The sequence below is a fragment of the Orycteropus afer genome, unplaced genomic scaffold (genome assembly GCF_000298275.1).
Source record: "Orycteropus afer afer isolate SDZICR_OR568_19922 unplaced genomic scaffold, OryAfe1.0 scaffold00084, whole genome shotgun sequence".
Lineage (NCBI taxonomy): Eukaryota > Metazoa > Chordata > Mammalia > Tubulidentata > Orycteropodidae > Orycteropus > Orycteropus afer.
This window is the reverse complement of record NW_006921671.1, coordinates 6935623-6959211: the sequence shown is the minus strand read 5'-3', so window position 1 is coordinate 6959211 and position 23589 is coordinate 6935623. Positions and strand designations below refer to the sequence as shown.

General features: G+C 34.6%; 2 protein-coding genes across 2 annotated transcripts in view; one reads left to right on the top strand and one right to left on the bottom strand.

The window, feature by feature from the left end:
* Positions 1-10562, top strand: part of CD302 (CD302 molecule) — a 34081-nt gene extending 23519 nt beyond the window's left edge. Inside the window, exons 4-5 of the mRNA XM_042781071.1 lie at positions 3852-3878; positions 10360-10562. Coding sequence (XP_042637005.1) covers positions 3852-3878; positions 10360-10562 — 230 coding nt within the window. The remainder of the gene's footprint in view (positions 1-3851; positions 3879-10359) is intronic.
* Positions 10563-14782: 4220 nt separating this feature from the next.
* Positions 14783-23589, bottom strand: part of MARCHF7 (membrane associated ring-CH-type finger 7) — a 30586-nt gene continuing 21779 nt past the window's right edge. The window contains exons 6-9 of the mRNA XM_007941827.2: positions 22136-22245; positions 19239-19352; positions 17400-17448; positions 14783-14841 (exon numbers count right to left, since the gene is read on the bottom strand). Of these exons, the coding sequence (XP_007940018.1) occupies positions 14783-14841; positions 17400-17448; positions 19239-19352; positions 22136-22245 (332 nt within the window). The remainder of the gene's footprint in view (positions 14842-17399; positions 17449-19238; positions 19353-22135; positions 22246-23589) is intronic.

The window sequence follows — 23589 nt, the reverse complement described above, 5'->3', positions numbered from 1 at the left end:
GGAAGTAGATTGCCCCATCTTCCTTACGAGGAGTGGCTGGTGGGTTTGAACTGCCGGCCTTCTGGTTAGCAGTCAAGTGCCTTAGGCACTAATTTGCTTGTATGTGGGATATATTCTTCTTTGTGATTTAAAGCCTGTAAGTACACTTAGACCAGACTCTTGTAACTTTCCACTTTTAACCCTAGACTTCGTTAACACCTTTACTTAGTTTCATAGGAATCCCTGTGTGGTATAAACAGTTAACACACTGTTGGCTGCTGGAAGTTTGGAGGTTTGCACCCACCAGAGGCACTTTTTTTTTTTTTTTTTTTAATTTTTATTGTGATTTGGGTGAAAGTTTACAGAGCCAATTCATTTCCCATACAGCAGTTCATACACATTTTGTCTCATGACATGGACAGCAATTCCCCACAGTGTAACAGCTCTCTTCCTACTTCCTCCCCACAGTTACCTCTTCCTGGTATCTTCTCTCCCATGCCCTGCCATCCCCCGAGCTGTCTCCCTGTGCGTACACTGCCTTCTGTTCTCCAGTGATTGATCTCTCCGAGAAGCTTATCTACCTGATATAATGTTCACCCCAGCCCATGACCACGTATAGGGCTGGCAGACAATGTTTCTACAAGTGTATTTGTATGTTCTGTAATAATTTCCAGATTTAAAGTAGAGCTGACAGGGGACAGGGTTGTAATCACTTACTGGCCACAGCCAGCTACCCAGAGTAGTTGGACCTGTGGGCTTGGGACCATAAGCTCAACTGGTATAACATACCACACAAAAACACTGTTCCACATTCTACTTTGGCAAGTAGTGACTGGGATCTTAAAAGCTTGCAAGCAGCCATCTAGATATGATGGGTCTCGTCCAGAGCAAAGAATAATGAAGAAAACGAAAGATGCATGGAAACAATTAGTCCAAGGGACTGGTAGATCATGCTATCTTCAGCCTGTATGACTACAAGACCAGAAGAACTAGATGGTGCCTGGCTACCACTGTCAACCACTCAGGGGGGGATCTCTGTAGGAAATCCTGGATGGAGTAGGAGATGGTGTGGGACAAAAACTTAAAAGTCATTAAAAAAACAGGGGGGTGGGTATCAGGTTTGCTGGTCTGATAGAGCCCGATGGAATCACCGAGATTATGGCCCCTAGCTGCCCTTCAGGTCTGGAATTGAACCCACTCCTGTGGCTTCCAGTCAAACAGAAGACAGGTATATGAGGTGAACATTTACATTAGGTAGATATACTCCTTGGAGAGATCACTCATGGGAGAATAGAAGGGCTATGTACACACAGGGAGACAGCTCAGGGGGCAGGAGTGCATGGGAGGGAAGGACACAGGGAACGGGTGGCTATGGGAAGAACTGTTGCACTGTGGGAGATTGCAGTCAAAGTCATGAGATGAAGTGTATGTGAACTGCTATATGGAAGATCAATTTGCTCTGTAAACTTTCACCCAAATCACAGTAAAATTAAAAATAAAAATAAAAAATGTTCACCCCATATGCCTATTGTTTGGCTGGAAGCCACAGGAGTGACTTCAATTCCAGACCTGAAAGTAGCTAGGGGCCATAGTCTCAGGGGTCTCACTAGGCTCTATCAGACCAGCAAAGCTGGTCTTTTTTTTTTTTTTTAAGTGATTTTGAGTTTTCTTCCACATTGTTCTCCTATTCTATCTAGGATCTCCTGCACTGATCCCCCTCCAAAAGGTTGGCAGTGGTAACCGGGCACCACCTTTTTCTTCTTGGTCTCAGTTATACAGGCTGAGGATCACGTGATGTACCAGTCCCTCAGACTAATTGTTTCCATATGTCTTCGGTTTCCTTCATTCTTCTTTGCTCTGGACGAGGAGACACTTCATTGTATGAAGATGGCCACTTGCAAGCTTTTTAGATTCCAGTTGCTACTCACCAAAGTAGGTTGTAGAACTGTGTTTTTGTGTAGTATGTTATGCCAGTTGAGCTTGATGTCCCCTGTGACCATGGTCCCAAGCTCACAGGTCCAGCTACCCACTCCCTCCACCAAAGGCACTTGGGAAGAAAGGCTTGGCCATTTACTTCTAAAAAATCGGCCATTGAAAACTGTAGGGTATTCTGACACACAAGGTGTCACCATGAGTCAGAATCAATTCAATGACAACTGGTTTTTATACCTTTATAATGCTAACAATATTTCTTATCTGACAGATGCATGTTTCAAGTGGTTTGATAAATCAAATATGACATTTGATAAGTGGACAAACCAAAATGATGCTGAGGATCTAGTTGACACCTGTGCTTTTCTGCACACCAAGACAGGTGAATGGAAAAAAGGAAACTGTGAAGTTTCTTCTGTAGAAGGAACACTTTGTAAAGCAGCTAGTAAGTATGAAGACTTTCTTCCATTCTAAGAAGGGTGGAGAAAGGAGGGCTGATTTGCAGATAATTGTCTTGGAGAATAGTTTGCCTCATTAAATAGAGGGAATAAAATTTCAGAATATTTTAGGATAGTTTGCTCCCAAGTATCTTTGAAGTCCAGTATTAAATTCTCTTACATTTCAGAATTGGAGTCAGAGTAATTGAAGTAGACCAATTTTATTCTGTCTGCTTATCCTTAGAGTTTGCAACAGGTCAAAATTTTCTTTTGTTGAAGGCAATTATCATAGTCCCTTAGCATGTGATTTGAACGAGCAGTAGAAGTGAAGAATAATCATCATGTATGTTTAAGAATAATCATCATGTATGTTTCCAGAATTCTAATGATTGAGTTACTTTATAAGAATATTAGATTATGTATAAGAACTAACATCCTTTTTTAAAAATCAGTGTTAAATTACATTGTGGTTTATGACTTATTTTGGATTAATACCTAAATTTTCATCTGACCAATCAAAATGCTTTTTAAAAAACAAAATTATCCTAGCCTACAATATTTTGATGTTCTTGTTAAACACTGAACATAGTTTTTATATATTTAAATTTTAGAAAGTAAATATTTCTCATTAAATAAACTTGTAATTTTAAATATAAATTTAGGATGCTTGAAACAAAACACTAATAGCCTTTTCCCCATTTCCATCCTTAGTATTCCCCCTTCTGCTTCCATTGTAAACCAGAACAGTACAACTGGCTCTGGTTAGTTCCTTTGTCTACATCTGAAATTTTACACAGCCTCCTCCCCCAGTCACAGCCGGATGCTCGAGTACAGTTTTATACAAAAAAAAAAAAAAAAAAAAAAACACCCCAAACTGCTGTCGATCCAACTCATAGCAACCCCTCCTTGAGTTTCTAAGGAGATATATCTCTACAAAAGTAGATTGCCCAGTCTTCCTTCCAAGCCAGTTTTATAGTGGTTGGATAAACAATTGTTGTGGTTTTATAGTAGTAGCATTCAAATTTCAGTATTTTTTTATTTTTTAAAAATTGGTTCTTTTTATTTACTATACCTCAGAGAACCATTATATAAACTTAATCTTAAGTTAAACTTTTAAAACATCAGAAATAGTGAATAAATCCATATTGAGGGTAAGGTCACAGTTTTATAATTTAATATTACTAATTAATATTACTAAAGTTGTTTTCTGCAGACTCCAACTAGAATCCTCGTTTCCCGCACCTCATCATTCTTTTTCTTGAGTTCCTATCTTCTTTGTTCTACAATCAAGGAATCTGTTAGGCTACTAGTCCTTTTTTTAAAAAAAATTAAGTTCAAAGCAGATAATGAAGAATAATGAGGACAGTTGACTTAGAAATATGGTTAATATTAAGTTACTAAAGAGTTTAAAACTATTTTTAAATACTTGGAAAGCCTTTAATAAAGTCCAGCTTTTAAAAAAATGTATTTAAATTTTAATTTTAATATTCTTTTGTATTTTAGTCCCATATGAAAAGAAATATTTATCAGGTAAGTAATGGTCTTTGATTAAGTTTTTCCCATGAATAAAATATATTATTATGATTCTTGTGTTAATATACTTCTAAAGATCTCTTTTTAATTATGTAACATAAAGTAGAATAATTTTTATAAGAATGTAGAAAGGTCTCTTACCAAGTTATGTATAAAAATTATTATTTTTTAACCTAATTGTAGTTTTCCCCATTGACCTTCCATTATCAGTTTTCATGGGCAAAATCACTTTACACCTTTTTTTTTTTTAAAAAAACCACCTCACAGTTGTAATTATATTTCATGAAACATCTACCCTTAAGGGCTTACTAAATGAATTTATTTAAAGGTAATATATTTACATGGTCCAAAAATCAACACTACATTAAAGCAAACACTTGAAAAATCTCTCTTCCATCCTGTATCCACCCACTCTTTGCTACCTTTCTTCTTACTGGTCACCATTTAAGTCAATTTTTTTTTTAACCTTCTAAGGTTTCTCTTTTGGTAATATGTAAACAAATTCAGTTGTTTTATTTGGCCCTTTTATTCCAAAGTTATCTCCATATTATGTATAGATTTTACAACAGCACACTCTTCCATTACGTGGATATACATACTTACTCAACTAGCTTCAGACCACTACTAGATTGTTTCCAAACATTTGCTACTGTAAATAATGCTGCAATAAATCACCTTGTATAAACCTGCTTATAGAATGGGGTCCTTGAAATATAATTGCTGGATCAAAAATAAATCTTTCACTGATACTGACAGATGCTATTCTAGAGAATTGGTATCATATTGCGTTCCCAGTAGCAATGTATGATACATGCTGTTATGAAACTCTGGCATTTTTCTTGCCAATTGGTTATTTTCATATTGCCATAGTTTTGAAAGATAATTTAGAGTAACATACACAAATTTGAATCTACAGCTTGAATTTACATGTATGCTCCTGTGTAACTACCATTCAGATCAACATATAGAACATTTGTCACTCCATCCATAAAGTTTCCCAAAAAATGTCCACCCTACAACTGCCCACTAGAGGTAACTTTTCACTTACCAGAGTTGCCTGTTCTTGAACTTCACATGTAATCCTGATACTTGTCTTTCCATTTATCATACTGCTTAATTTCACCCACATTGTGTATACACATGGTACTCTTCTCTATTGATGTATTTTATTTCATAAAAATGTTTTAAGTTTTTTGGTCAGTTTTTGATGGCTATTTGGATTATCCAGAATTTGGGATTAACATGAGGAGAGCTGCCTCTGAACATTGTTAGAAATCTTCTTTGGGGCCTATATTCTCATTTTTCTTGGTTATATTCCAAAGATTAAAATTACTGGGTTATATAGTTTATTAGGAGCTCTAGTAGCATAGTGCCTAAGGCACTTGACTGCTAACAAGAAGGCTGGCAGTTCAAACCCACCAGCCACTCCTTGGAAGGTTGGGCAATCTACTTCATAGTGATACTGCCTCGGAAACCCAAGGAGGGGTCGCTATGAGTCAGGGTTGACTCAACAGCACATAACAACAATAGTTTATTAGAACTACTGGAGTTTTTCAAATTGGTTCATCCATGTTATTATTAGCAGTGTATGAGTTTCATTTGCTCCCATCCCAGTGATGGTACTGTCAAATCTCTTTGTAACGATCTTACCATGATTTTAATTTTCACTGCTTTGATGGTATTAAGCACCTTTACACGTCATTTGGATACCTTCTTTTGTGAAATGTCTTTTGTCCCTATTTTTTTTTATTGACTTGTTTAACTGATTGCTGTATTTTTGTATAGTATACACACATTTTCTTTTAGTTTGGGGCTTGATATGATCAAATTAGGAGCTCTGGTGGCATAGTGCCTGAGGCATTTTGACTACTAACCAGGAGGCTTGCGGTTCAAACCCAACAGCCACTCCTCGGAAGGAAGGTGTTGTGGGAGAATGAAAGGAAGAGTTTAAGAGTTTAGTGTGTATGTCGTGAGAGCTAAATCCTCATTCTTCTATAGAAGGAAATCAATATATAACATCTATAAAAAACAACAAAAATGTAAGCATGTTATTTAGAAAAGTGGAGGCAAGAAAGATACGGTTACTTTTGAAATGTGGCAATTAGGGAGAGGCCTGGCATGGCAAGAGTCCAGTGTTGTTTCATTACATACCTGGTAGACTTTTAAACTATGTACGTGTATTTCCAAGGAGCCCTGGTGGCATAGTGCCTAAGGCATTTTGCCTGCTAACCAGAAGGCTGGTGGCACCAGCCACTCCTTGGAAGGAAGGCTGGGCAATCTACTTCCGTAGTGATACTCCCCCGGAAACCCAAGGTCACTATGAGTCGAATCTGACTGAACGGCAGTGAGTTTGGTTTTGAAAATAATAAAGGAAAATGGAAACCATTTAGAAAAGAACAAGTAAAATTATAATGGGTCTTCAAAACCATCTCAGAGGGAAAGGAGTACAGAAAGATGACTGGGAAGCAGCAGTATGGAAAAGGAAAAGGAGAAAGCAATTTTATGGAACCCAAGTTAGGAAAAAATTTCAAGGCTGGATGGCTTATTCAGTTGCAGCAGATAAAAGTGGAATGTTTCCATGTTTATGTGTTTAGTCACATAGAGGTCATTGATGATCTCTGCCACTGCAAGACTGAAAACACACTGCATGGTGTTTGAGAAATGATTGGGAAGTGAAAGCTTGTTTTACCCCAGGTATGTCTGCTACAAGTTTCTTTTTGTTATACAATGGAAGGTTTCTTATTTTAAAACCAGGACTAGCTAACAGTCATTATGTGCTGTCAAATGGACTTTTCTCTTTTAACTATGTGGTGAATAATAGATAATTTGGAATGATCCTCTGCTCCATGTGGAAACCTTATGTATCTAATACACTGCTGGTTGCCTTGAGATTGACTTTCTACCATATTTAGTAGCAAGCAGCCTAGCCACTGTTCGTTCACTTGAAAAATGGGAAAATACAAACAACATATATACTTCCTGGCCATGTGCGACCAATCTTGAATGCTGTCCAATTTTTAGGACAACTGATCTTTTACTTTTTTTGCAAGTTGTGTGATTGAGTCTATAAATAACTATCATTTTCAACTGTAAAACCCTTTCAAACTATAAGCCAAAAAAACCTAACTCACTGCTGTCAAGTCAGATCTGACTATAGCGACAACTCCTTGGGTTTCCAAAGTGGTGTATCTATGTAAGTGGACTGCCCAATCTGCTGGAGAGGCTGGTGGGTTTGAACTGCTGGCCTTCTGGTTAGTAGTCAAATGCCTGAGGTACTACGCCACCAAAAGTCCTAGTTGAGATTATTTTCTTCATTAAGCTATGATCATGTAATCACTATCACTATTTAAAAGTAGATACTACGTATTATGAATGTTACACCTATGCCTCATTTAAGGACTATTTCATTACCCAATTTCTTACAATAGTAAAAAAATGTATTTTGTGTATTAATGACATATGGCAATAATGAATGCCAAGGTGGTAGGTGAGTAATGCTGGCTGTGATGATTATATATCAATTTAGCTGGGGTGTGATTCTCAGTGGTTTGGAAGTTAAGGTAATTTGGTAGTTACATAATGTGTGATTTGGTGATGACGTAGTCATCCTCCATCTTCACATAATGTCCTTGTCTTTAGAACATGACTCATGTTGGTTAGAAGTGGACTGTGCGTTCATTAATGTTGTTGTTGTTATGTGCTGAGTTGGACCCGACTCATAGAGACCCCTCCTTGGGTTTCTGAAGCAGTATCACTACGGAAGTAGATTGCCCCATCTTCCTTCCGGTGTTCATTGAGATTGAAGTAAAACTACTGTGTTCACGTTGGTAAAATTAACATGCTACAATGAAGATGGGTTGTGTAAAAAAAAACTGTTAGCTTCATGATTACAGAAATTCCAAGTGCAATGGGACCAGCTGCTCCATGGGAGGAAGATGAGGTAATCTACTTTCATAAAGATTTACAGCCTTGGAAACCCTATGAGGCTCACTGAGTTGGAATTGACTCGATGGCAGTGGGTTTGGTTTGGTTTGGTTTGCAATGGGAACATGTAAAATCATATGGACCAATTTAAGATACAAATATCTCTAAAACTATGAAAGAATCCCATTTAAGGTAGCTCAGTTTGCAGAAGTTTTGGACTTTTTTCCATTTAAGTGCTTCAAGTCAGAAAATGGCCTTTTGCTTTACATGGTCAAGGTTTTGCTTTAGAATCTCTTTCAGTGGTTCAGGTTGTAGTTATTTGCAAGTCAGGTCTAAAGAGGTGTAGTTGGAGATAATTGACAATTACACAAGTATGTGCACTTTCTAAAGGCAAAATTACACAACAAAATGACTTTGTATCTTTTTAAATTCAGAGAATTTGTAAAGTTAGAAAGCTTCCCAAATTCTGAAATATTTGCTTTTATTAACTGCAGTATTACAAAAAAGTAAAAAAAAAAAAAACCTAAACTCACTGCCGTCGAGTCTGATCCGACTTACAGCGATCTCTCCTTGGGCTTCTGAGGTGGTATCACTACAGAAGTAGATTGCCCTATCTTCCTTCCAAGGTTATAATGGAGAGTACTATTTTATCAATGGATATATTCATATATAGCTGTATCACCTATTGCTTTAATATTGACTATTATTCAGTATCTAATTATCGAATACCTAGTACATACAGATGCTGAAGATTAGGTGAACAATATAGATTGCACTCATGGGGCTTACCTTTAAGGGCAAATTAACATTTAATATGTTAGATGGAACTAACACTGACAAAAAATAAATTAAGGAATATAAGTGCCATTGGTGTAGAGTAGATAATATAGAAATTCCACACCAACTTTTTTTTAAAAAAAGAGATTAAAAAAATGATGTTCTCTAAGGAGCCCTGGTGGCACATTGGTTAAGTGCTCAGTTGCCAAGTGAAAGGAGTTCAAGGCCACTGCAAGAAGGCCTGGTGATCTGTTCCCATGAAGATTACAGCCTAGAAAACCCTATGGGGGCAGTTATACTCCATTACATGGAGTCACTCTGAGTCAGAATCAATTCAACAGCACATAACAACACAAGAGACCCTGGCAAGAGCAAACAGTTAAGTACTTGACTACTAACTGAAAGGTTGGTGGTTAAAACCCACCCAGAGGCACCTTGGAATGCAGGCTGGTGATCTGCTCTGGAAGGTCATACATAGCCTTGAAAACACTACAGAGCATGAGATTGCAGTCAGAATCTACTTGACCTCAACACGTAACACCACTTCCCAAAACAAAGTCACTGCCATTGAGTCAGATCCGACTCATAGTGACCTCTCCTTGGGTTTCCGAGGCAGTATCATTACGGAAGTAGATTGCCCATCTTCCTTCCAAGGAGTGCCTGGTGGGTTTGAACCGCCAGCCTTCTGATTAGCAGTCACTATACCTTCCCAAATTGACAAAATTTTACCTGTTTGAGGACTAAAAAAGAATTCAGTTGTGCCATTTTTTCACTCCTCCTAACTGTGGTTTGAAGAAGCATGCCAATATTTTAAACATTTCAGTGGTATCTGTTACCTCCTAAAATGATCGATCTTTGGTCAGATTTCTCTTACCAGTCTTAATTTTTCCAAATCTGTTTCCCAATCACCAGTTGAAATAATGAGTACAATATTTAAATAATCATAAAGTAAAAATACATCTATAAAGAAAAATTCTGAGATTACTTCTTTTAACTAACTTGAGGTCTTTTATTACTAGTAATAAATAATGCAAATATCTTCCAAAAATTATTTTATGCCTAACTTCTAAACAAAAAGAAACTGTACAGATTACACTAAATTCATATGAAGAGTGTAAGAATTTTGAATTGCTAAGAACAAGATTGGACAGAGAACTTTAGGAACACACACAAATACAGGGTTACATAAATGCAAAGAAACAAAAAGATACTTAACTTACTGCCACTGTTGGTGTTTTCCCAGTGAAAAGTTCAAAGCCTGAAGAGAGCACATTTGAATCTGTAGTGTTAGATCAGGAATGAAAAAGCCAACAAACAGGATTTTTGTGTAGCCTCCAAGTGGGTAATTTCCATTTTAACATCTTATAATAGAGAACTGCAAAATTTACTTGTAATTTCACTAGCCATTACAAACAAAAAGCTTAAACCAACTGCTATCGATTCCCACTCAGTGTCCCTACAAAACATTTGGGCTTACAAAGCTATAAATCTTTAGGGAAACAGACAGCCTCACCTTTCTCCTGTGGAGTGGCTGGTAGGTCTAAACTACCATTTTGGATAGCAGTTAAATGCTTTAATCACTGTGCCACCAGAGCTCCTCCTGGCCATTTTAAAAGGTAAGAAATATCAATCTTGATATGCTGTAATAAATGTGTAATTTTGTTGTTTTTGTCGGCTTGGAAAATGATCAGTATAGGGTAATATTTTTGTGACTTTTATTTAACTATGCCTGTGCTCCAATTCATATAGCCTGATCTCCTTGTCTTTTCCTTTTCAGATAACCATATTTTAATATCAGCTTTGGTGATTGTTAGCACAGTAATTCTGACAGTTCTGGGAGCAATCATATGGTTCCTGTACAAAAGAAATTCAGGTTATGGTTTCACCACAGTTTTTTCAACTACATCCCAATCACCTTATAATGACGACTGTGTTTTGGTGGTTCCAGAAGAAAATGAATATGCTGCTCAATTTGACTAAATTTTTGGTAATCTCAAGTTAAAGACATCAAAAGTATATACCTTATCGGTGATTTCTGTGTAGATACAAAACATGAAACTGAAAATTAGTCTTTATGGTACATTTCCTTTCTCCAGTGACATCATTTTCATGTAATAATTGTGCCAAACATTAACCTTCCAAGTTCATTATAAAGATTTTAGAATGGAATGACCTGAGATATAGTGACTTTAAACACTCCCTCCCTCCCATATGTAAGACCTTTCTTTCACTTGAATGAAGCTTAAAGCTCAAGCAGATAAAAATCAAAACCCAATTTGCTTACTTATTATTCTTCCTTCCCTTCCCATTTTGTGAACCACCATAGTTTATATTTTAAGGAGCCCTGGTGGTGCAGTGGTTAAGTGCTTGGCTTGCTAACAGAAAGATCCATGGTTCAAACCCACCAGCTGTTCTGCTGAAGATGTGGTAACCTGTTTCTGGGGAGACTAAAGCCATGGAAACCCTGAGGCATTCTACTCTGTCACACCATGAGTCACAATGAATGAGTTTTTAGTTTCATTTAAAAAAGATTCTACCTACTCTGTTTAGTTTAAGCAGTTTCTAGGTCTTGCTCCTTTACTAGTAAACATAATGTAGGAGAATAAGCCTGACTTTCCAATATAAGTTACACATTAATATATCTGTGATGCTGTTTACAGATGATTCATTTCTCTAATATTTGTTCTTTCCAATTTAGATGTAGATTTTGCAAATTTTAACACTCCACCCTTAGCATAATTTTAGAACTTCATTACTTTCAGACATACCATTTTGGACAACCAGTATTTAGCACTGATCACAAATGATTCAACTTTGTAGTAACATTTTACAAATTTTATTAAGCAATAAATTTAGCTGTGTCCAAGAAGACATGGGAAAAGCATAGCATCTTTTTAAGAAAATTTCTCTTTCCACTTTAAGTTTTCCTATCCAAGGTATTTAATGCTCTTCAACCATTCATAAATCTTATCTTTCAATGACATAAAACTGTATAGCAAAGACTGAAGATGCTCAAGTGTACAGTAATTTATTGTACATTTAAGACAACAGTGACAAAAATCCTTTTGGGGGTAAAAAAAAATAAATATGAAAGCTGATACAAGAGTGATTTCTTAATCCTCCTTTGCAGATCAAAAGCAATGATAGAAAAGATAAAGAACGTATGGCCCACACATAAAATTTACTATTTTGAAGCTTAAAAACTCAAGGAAAGTAATCTCTCCTTAATCTCTATCCTATCAGTTATCTTAAGGGGAGATTTATTGTCACATATTACAAACACACGTGTAACACACATGGGAAACTAATGTGTAAAGGGGTCACACAGTTTACCAAATATATACCATGCGTGTTACTTCAGTAAAAATACAGTACCACCATCTCACTAGTTTGACCAAAGGCAACAAAGTCCAACTCCTCCCATTTGTTGTCATTTGCTACTATGAATCAAAAACAGCCTTTCAAACAGAATATCACTTTTGCAATGAAACATGAATAACTACAGTGATGACAGAAGACTGTAACAATATGGCTTTGTGGTACTGAAAGAGCAAGTGTTAAACTACATTTATATTACAGAAACAAAGATTAACACAAATTATACTCTGTAAGAGCTTTAAATTTCCAAGGTTTTGTGTAGTGACTATCTGTTTTATCACTGATAGGCTAATTAAAAGTGCTATTAACAGTGAACATTGACCTGGGATGCCATCCTGCTTTTCTTAACCAAATTCTACCAATTCTCTAAGAATTAAGGACTTTCATATCTATTCCCTAAAACTCTCTATGACCATATCAAGTCTCTAGCACTGTAGTGTCAAATACAGTAGTCAATAGCTACATATGGCTATTAAAATTAAAATTAAATATAATTTAAAATTTAGTTCCTCAGTTGCACTGGCACATTTGGTTAATGGCTACCATGCTGAACAGCACAGACAGTAGAACAATTCCATGTGGCAGAAAGTTTTATTAGCAGGGCTGCTCTAGAAACGCCCCCCCAACTCCTTTACAATTTTAGCTATACTTTCCAACAATTTGTATCTAATGACAGCTCTTATAAAATGGCTGTTTAAAACTGGTTTCATTTTTCCATGTTTGATTTCATTTTTTAAGCCTGTCTAGAGGCCCCTGGTGATGAAAGGTTACATTTTAATTTTCTTTACATATGAGAGTGTCTTTAACAGGTTCTTCCATCTATTGGGTGGTCAAGATATTTGACCATTCAAGCCTCTTATTTTTTTTTTTAATATCAAGAATAACAGGTAGGTATGTTTACATTCAGAATGGAGAATTGCTCTCTTAACCATATTGTTCTAAAGCTAATAGTGACAATTCTTATGTTTATAAGATCTTGTACAGAAATACTTTACTTTGAAAAAGTTTTCTTAGGTATTTGTACTCTGCCTTGAGCAGTGTGTGGTCTCCTTATTTTTGTTTAAAATGAGTAACTGAAGATTTTTTTCTTATTCCTCTAGTGTCACATTTACACTGGATCAAAATTTAATGTGACAGTATTTAAAGAACTACGAGAATATGGCTCAAGCCATTGTCTCTGTCTCACTGTCATTTAGCATTTAACAAAACTAAGAAATTTGTATGTGCAACAAATGGAGTATTTCCTACCAGTTAAGATTTTTAAATAAAAATATTTGTAGGTTAAGCACAAAACATTTAATTTTCCAAGTGAACTATAATAAAACTACAAATGTTTCCAACTCAAACCATCCCTAATGGGCTATAGAATAGATGTATTTTTGACTTAAGAAAGGCAATGCAAAGATAATAGGCACGAATTACACAAATGTCTTTTAGAAACATTTTTATGTTTTATAAAGTGAGAATTTGAAATTTTATTAAAAATTTTGGCTATCTGGTTCGAAGCTCTATTTATTTATTTATTTTTGAGCACCAGTTCAAAAAGAAAACATTTCAAACTAACATAAACCAATCAGTATGTGCTTTATCCTGAGCTGTTTTTCATAATACCAACAAAAGGATGTAAAATTGGGCTAACGGATCATTCATATTTGAGAAAGTACATACCTAGTTTTATTTAACTTCTGAGAAAGCAGTTTGTTGTGATAACACAGAATATAACCTGAAACCACCTGGAGATGGTTTTTATGGGTGCTGACAGAAGAAAATACAGTGTCATGGAAGTATACAAAACTCATGACCACAGTTTAGACTTATTCATGGTGAGTAGGTATAATGTTCATTTGCTCTCCAAAGGTAGTGAAAAATATTAATAGACCATTAAATAAATGCTCAGACTTACCAAAGAATAGTTTAAAACAACCAAGATTCAAACAGTTTATTTATATCGTATTTATCCATAAAGAAATGACAGCACTAAAAAAACACATTGAAAACCAGTGTTTGAAACTTCAAATGTGGGATTTTAAAATATTCCTTTACTTTGAGATTGCAATAATTTTTTTTAACCAAATAGCATTTTGCTGGCAATTCTGTATAATTTATAGCTGCAGTATTCCTAAAAGATTAGCTAATACTATGGCCTAATCAAATATAATCTGCATTTTGAAAATCAACCAAAAAAGGGAAAAAAATTATCTTTTACATATTTTCTATTTATATACCTAGTTAAAAATTAGATTTTATTGCTAGGTGAATTTACACTTCAAATTAAATTTGGGAACCTAATACAATGTTCTTTAGAACCTTCTCCCCATTCAATTTTCTTAAACACTGGAAGCAAATGATTAGCAAAATGAGACTGCAACTTAAAGCAAAATAATAGGAAATAATAATAGATGCCATTTGGCAGCTTACTTTGAAAACATATTTTGCCCGACTTTTTTCACTAGCAAGAGTAAAACACGAACTTTTTTCATAAATATAACTACAGTAATCAGAACACAAAATTTTGAGAGTTGGAGGTGGGCACTGCTTAGATATTTAAAACAAGGGTAACACTTTCCCACTCACCTAAAAGAAAAACACTTTGATTACCAGTTTATAAAACATCAGATTCACTGGCCATGTTAAAAGGTCCAGCAGTAAAATTTTAATTCAGCAACACTTGAGAGTGAATATATATATACATGCATACATGTGTATATATATATTCATTTTATATATAGATATTTTAGTAGGCATTCCTCCACAAAATTGATACTTAATTGCCAATTTTAATAAACACTTGTTCACAGATAATCCATTTGTCTTATAAGAAGTTAGGCAATATCAAATGTTCTGTTATGGTCTCCATCTTCTTCTGAATCATCCTCTGAAGCTGTTGAAAGAAAACAGGATGTTCAAGAATGATTTTAATGGAGGTAAGAATTGGAGATGTAAATACGAAACCAGAATAGCAATGACTTTGAAATTAAAATCCTAATTTAGTGAGTTTGATTGTGGGTGATGCCATTCACAACACCCCCAAACCTGTATCTTTTTGTGATGTTATATACGTCTTATAAAATAAAAATGAAAATTTTAAAAATGTGGTTCAAGAGTGTTTTTCTAAAGTTTTTGAGATCACTTTGTGCTCATAAAAGCTAAAGATATGTAAGTTTGAGACAAAGTGGATTTAAGGCAAGTGCTCTTACACACCTGAGTACAACCTGGCTTCTTACTGCTCCATGTATGAGGCAGCCGAGGAGAAGGAAAAAAAAATGTACATGCATACATGTGTATATATATACCCACATATACTAACTAACTATGGGCATTCTTGCAACTTATACCAAAGCTATGTCTTTAAAAATGCCAAAAGAAAGGCTGTATTTAATGTCACTGCTTAAGTTAAAATAACTGGAGTTAGTAAAAACCTTGCTGAGATTATTTATTTATTTCTCCACAGTGTCAGAAACTTACCACTCATGCAACATTTCTGACCTGAACTAATATAAGAGCTATTAGTGGCTCAAGAGTTAACATAAAACATCACAGACTGTCTTTTGAAATGACATATTGAGTATAAAACTATATATCCTGTAAACTGCTTTGCATGTGAAGGAAAATGAAAAATAACCAAAGTAAAAAACTAATCACCATCTTCCCTACTATCAAAGACAGAAAGGTTTAATGTACATTCTTCTTATATTAATAATAAGACAATTTAACAGCACCCAGCAAATGGAATCAACATACAGTAAAATAAATGATGCAACACTTACAGATGAAATTTAAATCTCCGTATTTCAAAATTTACTCATTTATCTCGCATAATTTTGAAATTTATTTTAAATAAATAGTATCAAGTCTGTATACCCAACTGATGAACAAGACAAACCTGCTGGTTAAGTTTTACACTCTATCTGGGAGAAGCATCAAACTATAAAATAGCTTTTCAGGAATTTCTCATGCTTTTTATTTGGTTAACCCCACAGATAAAGAAAATTCAGTTGTAAACTATTCAGAATATATTAACACTCTGGTACTGAAGAATCAACTTATAGCACTCACAATTGCACTCTCAGCTATGTCTGGGTATATTTCACCTCCATTTTTTCCTTCTCTCTTACATGTTGGGAATAGACACTGCTATTGTTAAGGAAAATAAATTTAAAATATGTGAGAAAAATTTACACTGAATGAAATTATCATGTCTGGAAAACATATAAATTATTATTAAAAGAGAGACCTGTATATTAGCTAACATAAGGGATATGAACTAAAATGGTACTAAGGAAAAAGTGACACCAAACAAAGCCTGCATATACTAAATAAAATTGTGAAAACGTATAGTCTGGCTGTAATTCAAAATCTTTATATCCTTAGGTTTTGCTTTGTTGGTTTAATTTGCAAAAATTTAAAACAGTACAGCTTAAATGGGAGCTCTGGTAGCATAGTGCCTAAGGCATTTGACTGCTAACCAGAAGGCTGGTGGTTCAAACCCACCAGCCACTCCTCGGAAGGAAGGTTGGGCAATCTACTTCTGTAGTGATACTGCCTCGGAAACCCAAGGAGGGGTCGCTATGAGTCAGATCTGACTCGAAGGCACATAACAACAAACAGCTTAAATGATAAAACCTCATGTCTTTAAATATTCGAAGAATTAAACGTTTTCTTATGAGGACTAAATCCTTCTCAAATCTTACTTCAAAAGATGCTGAGCTTTCTCTATATAAAGGTAAAAATGCTAGGCACCCAACAAGTGTTTTGACGACAAGCAAAGGAATTAGAGAAATCAATCGACGAATGCACATTTAAAAACACTTCAAAGAGTCTACTGGCAAATGGACAATGAGAAAGCTAATGTTAAAAAGTAAAATAGGTGTTGATGGGGTAATATTTGGATTCCCAGGAACTGTTTTAGTGCCACCAATATCCATGTCCACTTGGTATGAAGCACCCTAGATGATGTTCTTCCTTGAAAAGAGGGAATGCTGTGCAGATGCCTGTAAAGATTTGGGCACTGAGTGCCTTCACATACGACCCCAGGCAGAAACCGATTCTGGAATGTAACCTTAAAATATTAGAGCTGCTGGTGGAGGTGACACCTCATGAAAGGTACCATAAGGATCTGAACAAGGAGCACAAAAAACAAACTATGGCTTCTGTTAGGAACCCACAACCAGAAGAGAACTCTCCCTTTCCCAGAACCATACTTAAACCCAGGTGAAATCTTCTATTACCTAAAGAAATTGAATAAGGTATACAACTTCTTTTCTACCTCCGCCAAAAAATTCTAACAGATTAAGGTTGGATTAACAGTTCATTTTGCTATTATCAAATCTATGAATGAAGCTCTAATTTGGTTGAAATACTTAATACTTAGGTTTTGCTTTGTGGGTTTAATTTGCAAAAGTAAATTCAACAAGTCTGGGGAGGGGAAATTCCACCTACTTTCGAGATCTTCCATATGTGCCTGAAGAGTTCTTGCAAGGTTAATAAACTAGAAACAATGCAGAAAAAAATACAGTAGTTTAAATGTTGAAAATGGATCCAAAGAGAGAATCAGTATAGATGATTCATTTCTATTTAAAAAAGTCAAACATCATTTTAAATCTTTAAATAGGGGTCTTTCTTCCCCCACACCAAAAATTACAAGCTTAAGGGTATTATTTTTAAGTGTTTTATATAATCATTAATCATATAAAAACCAATTTCATTAAATTTGGAACAGATACAATAAAATAATTTTATCTAATGATATCACTGTTTTCTAAGTACAGTTAAGTTCCTGGTTAGGAACATCTGACTACAGACAATGTAAACTTGTCCTTTAATTTAATCTGCTCTCACTTGAAATGATTGACCCAGCGGTACTCTAAATTCCTCGCCACAATCACGTTCACTTGCTGCACGTGAAGCTTTTATATTTACACAAAGGCTTCAACCCTTTTCTTGCACTAAAGTAAGGCTAAATAAGAACTGTATGCAACTGTTCTGACTTACCTACAAATTAAAGTAAAAGACATGCTTAGGAACAGATCTCATTCATAACCTGGGGACTGCTTATATATACTACTTCAAAAAATTAACAAGGGAGAAAAAAAAAACCTTGCAAATGGGACACCAATGAATTCAACTTTAGTGGTCAAGTTTCTGACAGAAACCCAAGAATTGATACATTCCTGGCTAAACTTGATAGCTCTATAAGTTTTACATCTAAATTTGTATTTAAGGGAAAATCATAAAAATGACCTCCTCTTTAACTTGTTTATGCCTTTTACAAAGCCATGAATTCAATAGACCTTATTTTGTATGGTTTATTCATTCTGAACAGACAACTAAAAAAAAAATCATTTTGTGGCATAAACTAAATTTAGAGGCTCATGATTTCTATAGTCAAGAGATTTTTTTCTCAATTTTGAGTGCTCTTGATAGGTTGTTCTCTCTTCTCTTATAAATAATAATCTGTCAACTAGTTCACAGGAATAATGTCCACATTTTCCTGAACATTTCGTAACAACTTTTTGACAATTTTCAGAATAAAAACGTATCTCACCACACTCTACTGAACTTCTATAATCAATGTGAAGATCTATATAAAAAATGTTTGAAGAATATATTTATGGGTACATTTGAGATACGAAGTGTTCAGAATGCTACAATGACCCATATAGACCCTATTGCCTAACACACTAAATAACCAAGGCAGCATCATATTAAGGTTTTCTCTAGTTCACGGGCCAAACAGCATTATTTACGTATAAATATCTAATAAACAGCTAGCCTGAATAGTTTATTAAAGGTTATCAATAGTAAACACCAAATAATCCATACCTTAAAACACTTTATAATATGGAAACTTAAAAAGTAGTATACTGGTGGTAATCTTGTACAGGATAGTAGGAAATAAACTAAAGTTAATGTCCAATAGTCAAAGTTCAACTTCAGGTTTTTAAATCATAATCATGAGATCAGTTTTTTTTTTTTTTTTTTTAAATTAAAAAGAACATTTTTCTTTGGTGTTTTCAATCCCATTTCTCACTGAAACATATTCCAATTACCTTCAAGAGCTAGAAAACTACTTCTTCAGTCTTTAAAACAGCTTTAGGAGAAAATTAGACTACTTGCTTTAGAAGAAAGACATTATTTAGCAATTTCTATTGAAGCTACAATGTCTTCATGTTTAAGGAACAATTTAAAGAAGAGATCCCCAAAGGAAATAGGATGTGAATATAAGGCAAACATTTGCTGTATCATACCCTCCCTTCTCCCCACTTCAAAATTACTTACACGGACACGTGTGCTTGGTTCATTTGTATTTCCCATCATATCAGAAAAGCTTTGTTCACACAAGTGCAATAATACAACTAGGTAGAGACCAGAGCTGATAAACTCATATTCAGCCTTTGGCAGGGAAGCAAAAAGAGAAAAGAAAAATATATAGAGAAAGAAAAATTAGTAGAACAGACACTGATATCCATAGTATAGTGATAAACTAAGGGAAATGTGCTCATAACCAGTTCCTAGTAAAGGATACAATGGATAAAGAGCTGTCTATTAAAACTGGGAATAAAAAGATGTTCAAATTTCACAAAAATTTTACTAATGCTCTATGAGTCCTAATAGGTATAAATAATATAGCCTTCATGGGACTTTTAAATCATTTGTTGGTAGAATGCTTTTGTTTTCTGTAAATACTTTAACAGAGTTCATTACACAAATGACTATATATAATTACTTAAAACTGTTTATAGCTAAATCAATACACTATTGCAACTGAAACCTATTTTGAGAGTTCAAGTGTTTCTTATGTAATAAAACTACCTTAAATGTATAAAGGCAATAGAGTTCCTCACATTACTCACGAAGAAATTTGTAGTTTGTAAAAACACAGAATTCTTTCGTTTAAAACCATTCTATAGTTATGAAGCTATAAATATAGTGTTATTAAAAATCTAACCTGTGATTTTATATAGTAGCAAATTTTGGGGGGATAATTAACTCATCTGAAGTAAGAATTCTGAAGTTCTTAGTACCAACTCCAGCATGTAACTGGTTATCAGATTCTATTATTTAAAAAATAAAAATAATTAATTTATTGTATCTTTAAGTAATTCACTTACTATTTTGCTTCTTTGTAAAGTTAGAAATAAATTCTATATCCAGAAGATGTTTTTTAAAAAAAAAATCACCTTGCAAGATGAGGCCACTGGACAACGAGAAAATGAACTGTATTAATCTAATCACTGAAAAGGTTGCCAGTTGTCAGGTCACTAGAATCCATGATTCACAAAGAACAAACAAATTTCTATCAGGAAGCATTATCAAGGCTGTTACTGTTTTTTTTTTCACAATGACTCCACCTAATATTTCCTAATACTCCTAAATTATTTAAGATTATAGGTGATTAAAGTAATTGAAGATCAATCAAAATATTCCTGGCGGAACTGGAAAAAAAAAAAAAAAAAAACCTGCCTAAATTTAAGAGACATGATTGAGCATCTACAGAAGGAAGAAAGGCAAAAGAAAACAATGCTTTTAAAGCCTACATCTCTCCAATTTTTTTCTCTCATTATTCTTTTTATATACTTTCCTTCTATTCTTGAAAGTGTCAATATTCAGTTGTCTGCAAAGATTCCTTGGGGATCTAAAACAATTCCCTGGTAAAAATGATTTTCATTTTGGACAAATGGCTCTTTAGAGAATAAAATAATAATTGGTATTAAGAGTAACATCTGTGCTACATCAACTGTGTAATGTTTACATTCTTTTGATCAGTGATTCTTAACCTGAATTTAAGGATCAACTTCAAGGGATCTATGAATCCCTTACACTTAAAATTACATAAGGAATTTGCATCTATGTATTTCCTAAGGACAGTCCACTACTTTCAACAGAGTTCTAAAGGGAATCCATTACCTTCCCTACTTTTAAAGTAAAATGTATCCCCCAAAAAGGTTATATGCATTAGTCCATTTACAGGAACTATCTAGAATGGGTACATCAATAGAGACAGAACTCAGACTGGTAGCTTCCAGAGGCTGCAGGGAGGGAGAAGTAGGAGCAAAATTTTAATAGGAATTTTCTTTTGAGGTGATGAAAATGTTTTAGAATAGATAGAGATGGTGGTTATACAAGACGGTGAATGGATCAATTGCAGATGAATTGTCCACTTTAAGATGGTTAACTTTCAGTTACGTGAATTTTACCTTAAAATTTAAAAATTATTTCTCAAGCATTTCATGTATTCCCTTTGCATCATGTTTCCTTTTATAACAAATATACTAACCACACGGGGATGGTTTAGCTCTAAAATTATTCCTGTAATCTCCTTTAGCATCTATTTCCCCCCCACCCAGAATTTTCTTTCAGTAGGGAAAATACTGAGGTCTTCATTCTAACTATATAACTTAAGCATCTCAAAAATTTAAAGTCAAGAAACAAAAAACAGTGATCAAACCAGTTATTTGGGGAAAGAGGAGGAGTTACCAACATATATCAAAATTATCTGAGAACTGAGAGGGAAATATCTGAACAGAAAACTTAAAATGATCATAAAGAATCCCTGACATCATTTGCTATATATAAAAAGGCTAGTCTCAGTGATACAAATACTAAAGAAAAGAAGACAGATAATGGCAACTGGGAATAAAAGAGATTTCATAAGGTATATACTTATTCAACATATTTTATGAAATATGACCAAGAATAGGTAGGGTAGAGGAAAACAGGATAGTAGAGAGACCTTGCTTGGCCAGACACACAAAGAAAAAAGAATATAAAAAAATACATAGGAACTGTATTCAGGGCTTAGTATTTCTAGCATCTTCCAAAACCCAGAGGCATTTACAACTGAGAGCGCTCTGGGGAAATAAGGTTGGCAAGTCTAGTACGGAACCACTTTCTGAACTTGTATTAAAATTAGTTTTATTTAGAAAGCATGATAAATTTTATCTTAATAAATTTAAAACCTTTGACTTGGTTACCTGCCTTTCACTTATAGAAAGTTAAGGGAAGGATAAAGAAAAACTATGAAATTATAATACCTAAGGCAGTAACAGAGAATTATGTTAAGAATATTATTATTAATTTAGTGCAGGGTTTCTGACCAGGATTTAATCTTTTCTTCAAGAGTTGTCCTTTAAGCACTGAATAGACACTTACCAAATTAGGCAAAATATACTAACTTGTTCATTTGCATGAGCTCTATGTAGTTCGTGAATATCAAAATCCTCCAAGTTAAGCTGCAACTTCTCTTTACAAAGTTCACAGGTGGTTACAGCCTCTAATGAAGAACCTGGTAAAAATTAAATTGCAAGTGAAGTTTGGTTTTGCTTTGTCTCCACAAACCAGTTTTTCCTCATAAGTTTTAAGCTCAGAATATGAAAATCTTACTGACTGATTAGCAGATTGATTGATAAATAGATGAATGAATTTAAAGAAAGACTACCATGACCTAGCAATGTCTCCTAAAATAGCACTCTGTACATCCCAGGATGCTTGTCAGGTCCTACTCATTGGTATAAAGACTCCAACCACAATTTATGTCTGTTCTTTTCTTTTCCTGTAGACACCCATATATCCTTGATCATGGGAAGCTGACATAAGAGGTAATGGAATGTGACCTGTGCGCATCCTATTTCCTCCTTAAATAACTTGGCATGATGCCATGAAAACAATGTTTAATAATACAGGCTCTCAAACAAGTAGTTAGTTACACACACCCAGGACAGGATCTTTGATGTAACAACATACATCTAAGCCCTTTTGGGGTCTAAGGAATGTGCCTGACCTGCTGGCTAGGAGGGTAAAAAGGGGATTATGTGTCCAAATCAAAATAACTCTTTCTGTTTCATGTGCACTCAGCATAAGATTACTCCTTAGGTTCTGGCTCCAATTTAGTAGGCAATAAGAAGCCTGGGTGGCACATAAGGTTTGCTATTGGCTGCTAACCAAAAGGCTTGCAGTTTGAACTCACCCAGGGGATTAGAAGAAAAGCCTGGCAAACTGCTTCTTCTGTAAAGATTACAGCTAAGTAAACCTTATGGAGGCAGTTCTACTCTATAACACATGGAGTTGCCATGAGTTGGACACAACAAAATCCAGTTTTACTGAATTAAACATGTATGCTCCCTTCTTTCTTGTGTTTGTTTTTAGTTGGGCTTCAAATTTTAAAATGTTTTAATGTTTAGAGTAGTTATGAAGCAAAAGGATAGAAGTTTAAATTTAATTCAACTAGCATTTACTTAGTGCTTGTTATAATATGTCATGCATTATCATGCTTGTTATAGTATGTGTCATGCATGTGCCTAAACATGTAGTAGGCTTGCTTTATTCATCTTTGCACATCCTACAGAGTTTAGCAGTTCACTTATAGTAGCTGCTTAATAAATGTTTAAGTGAATCTCTACCAGAATGAATTTTCTACCAGAAGGGATACTTAGGTTCTGGGGATTCAGAAAAGAGTAAGCAGTAAGTATCTTCAAGAAGCTCATAAATTCTAAGAACTAGTGTTATTTCATTACAGCAATTTATAAAAATAGTAAAATTTGACACAAAGTTCAAGAAAGCAGTAGTAACTATGCCCATTTTCTAGAAAATAGCTGAAAGTGAGTGTAAATCAGGAGTACGAATCTTCTTG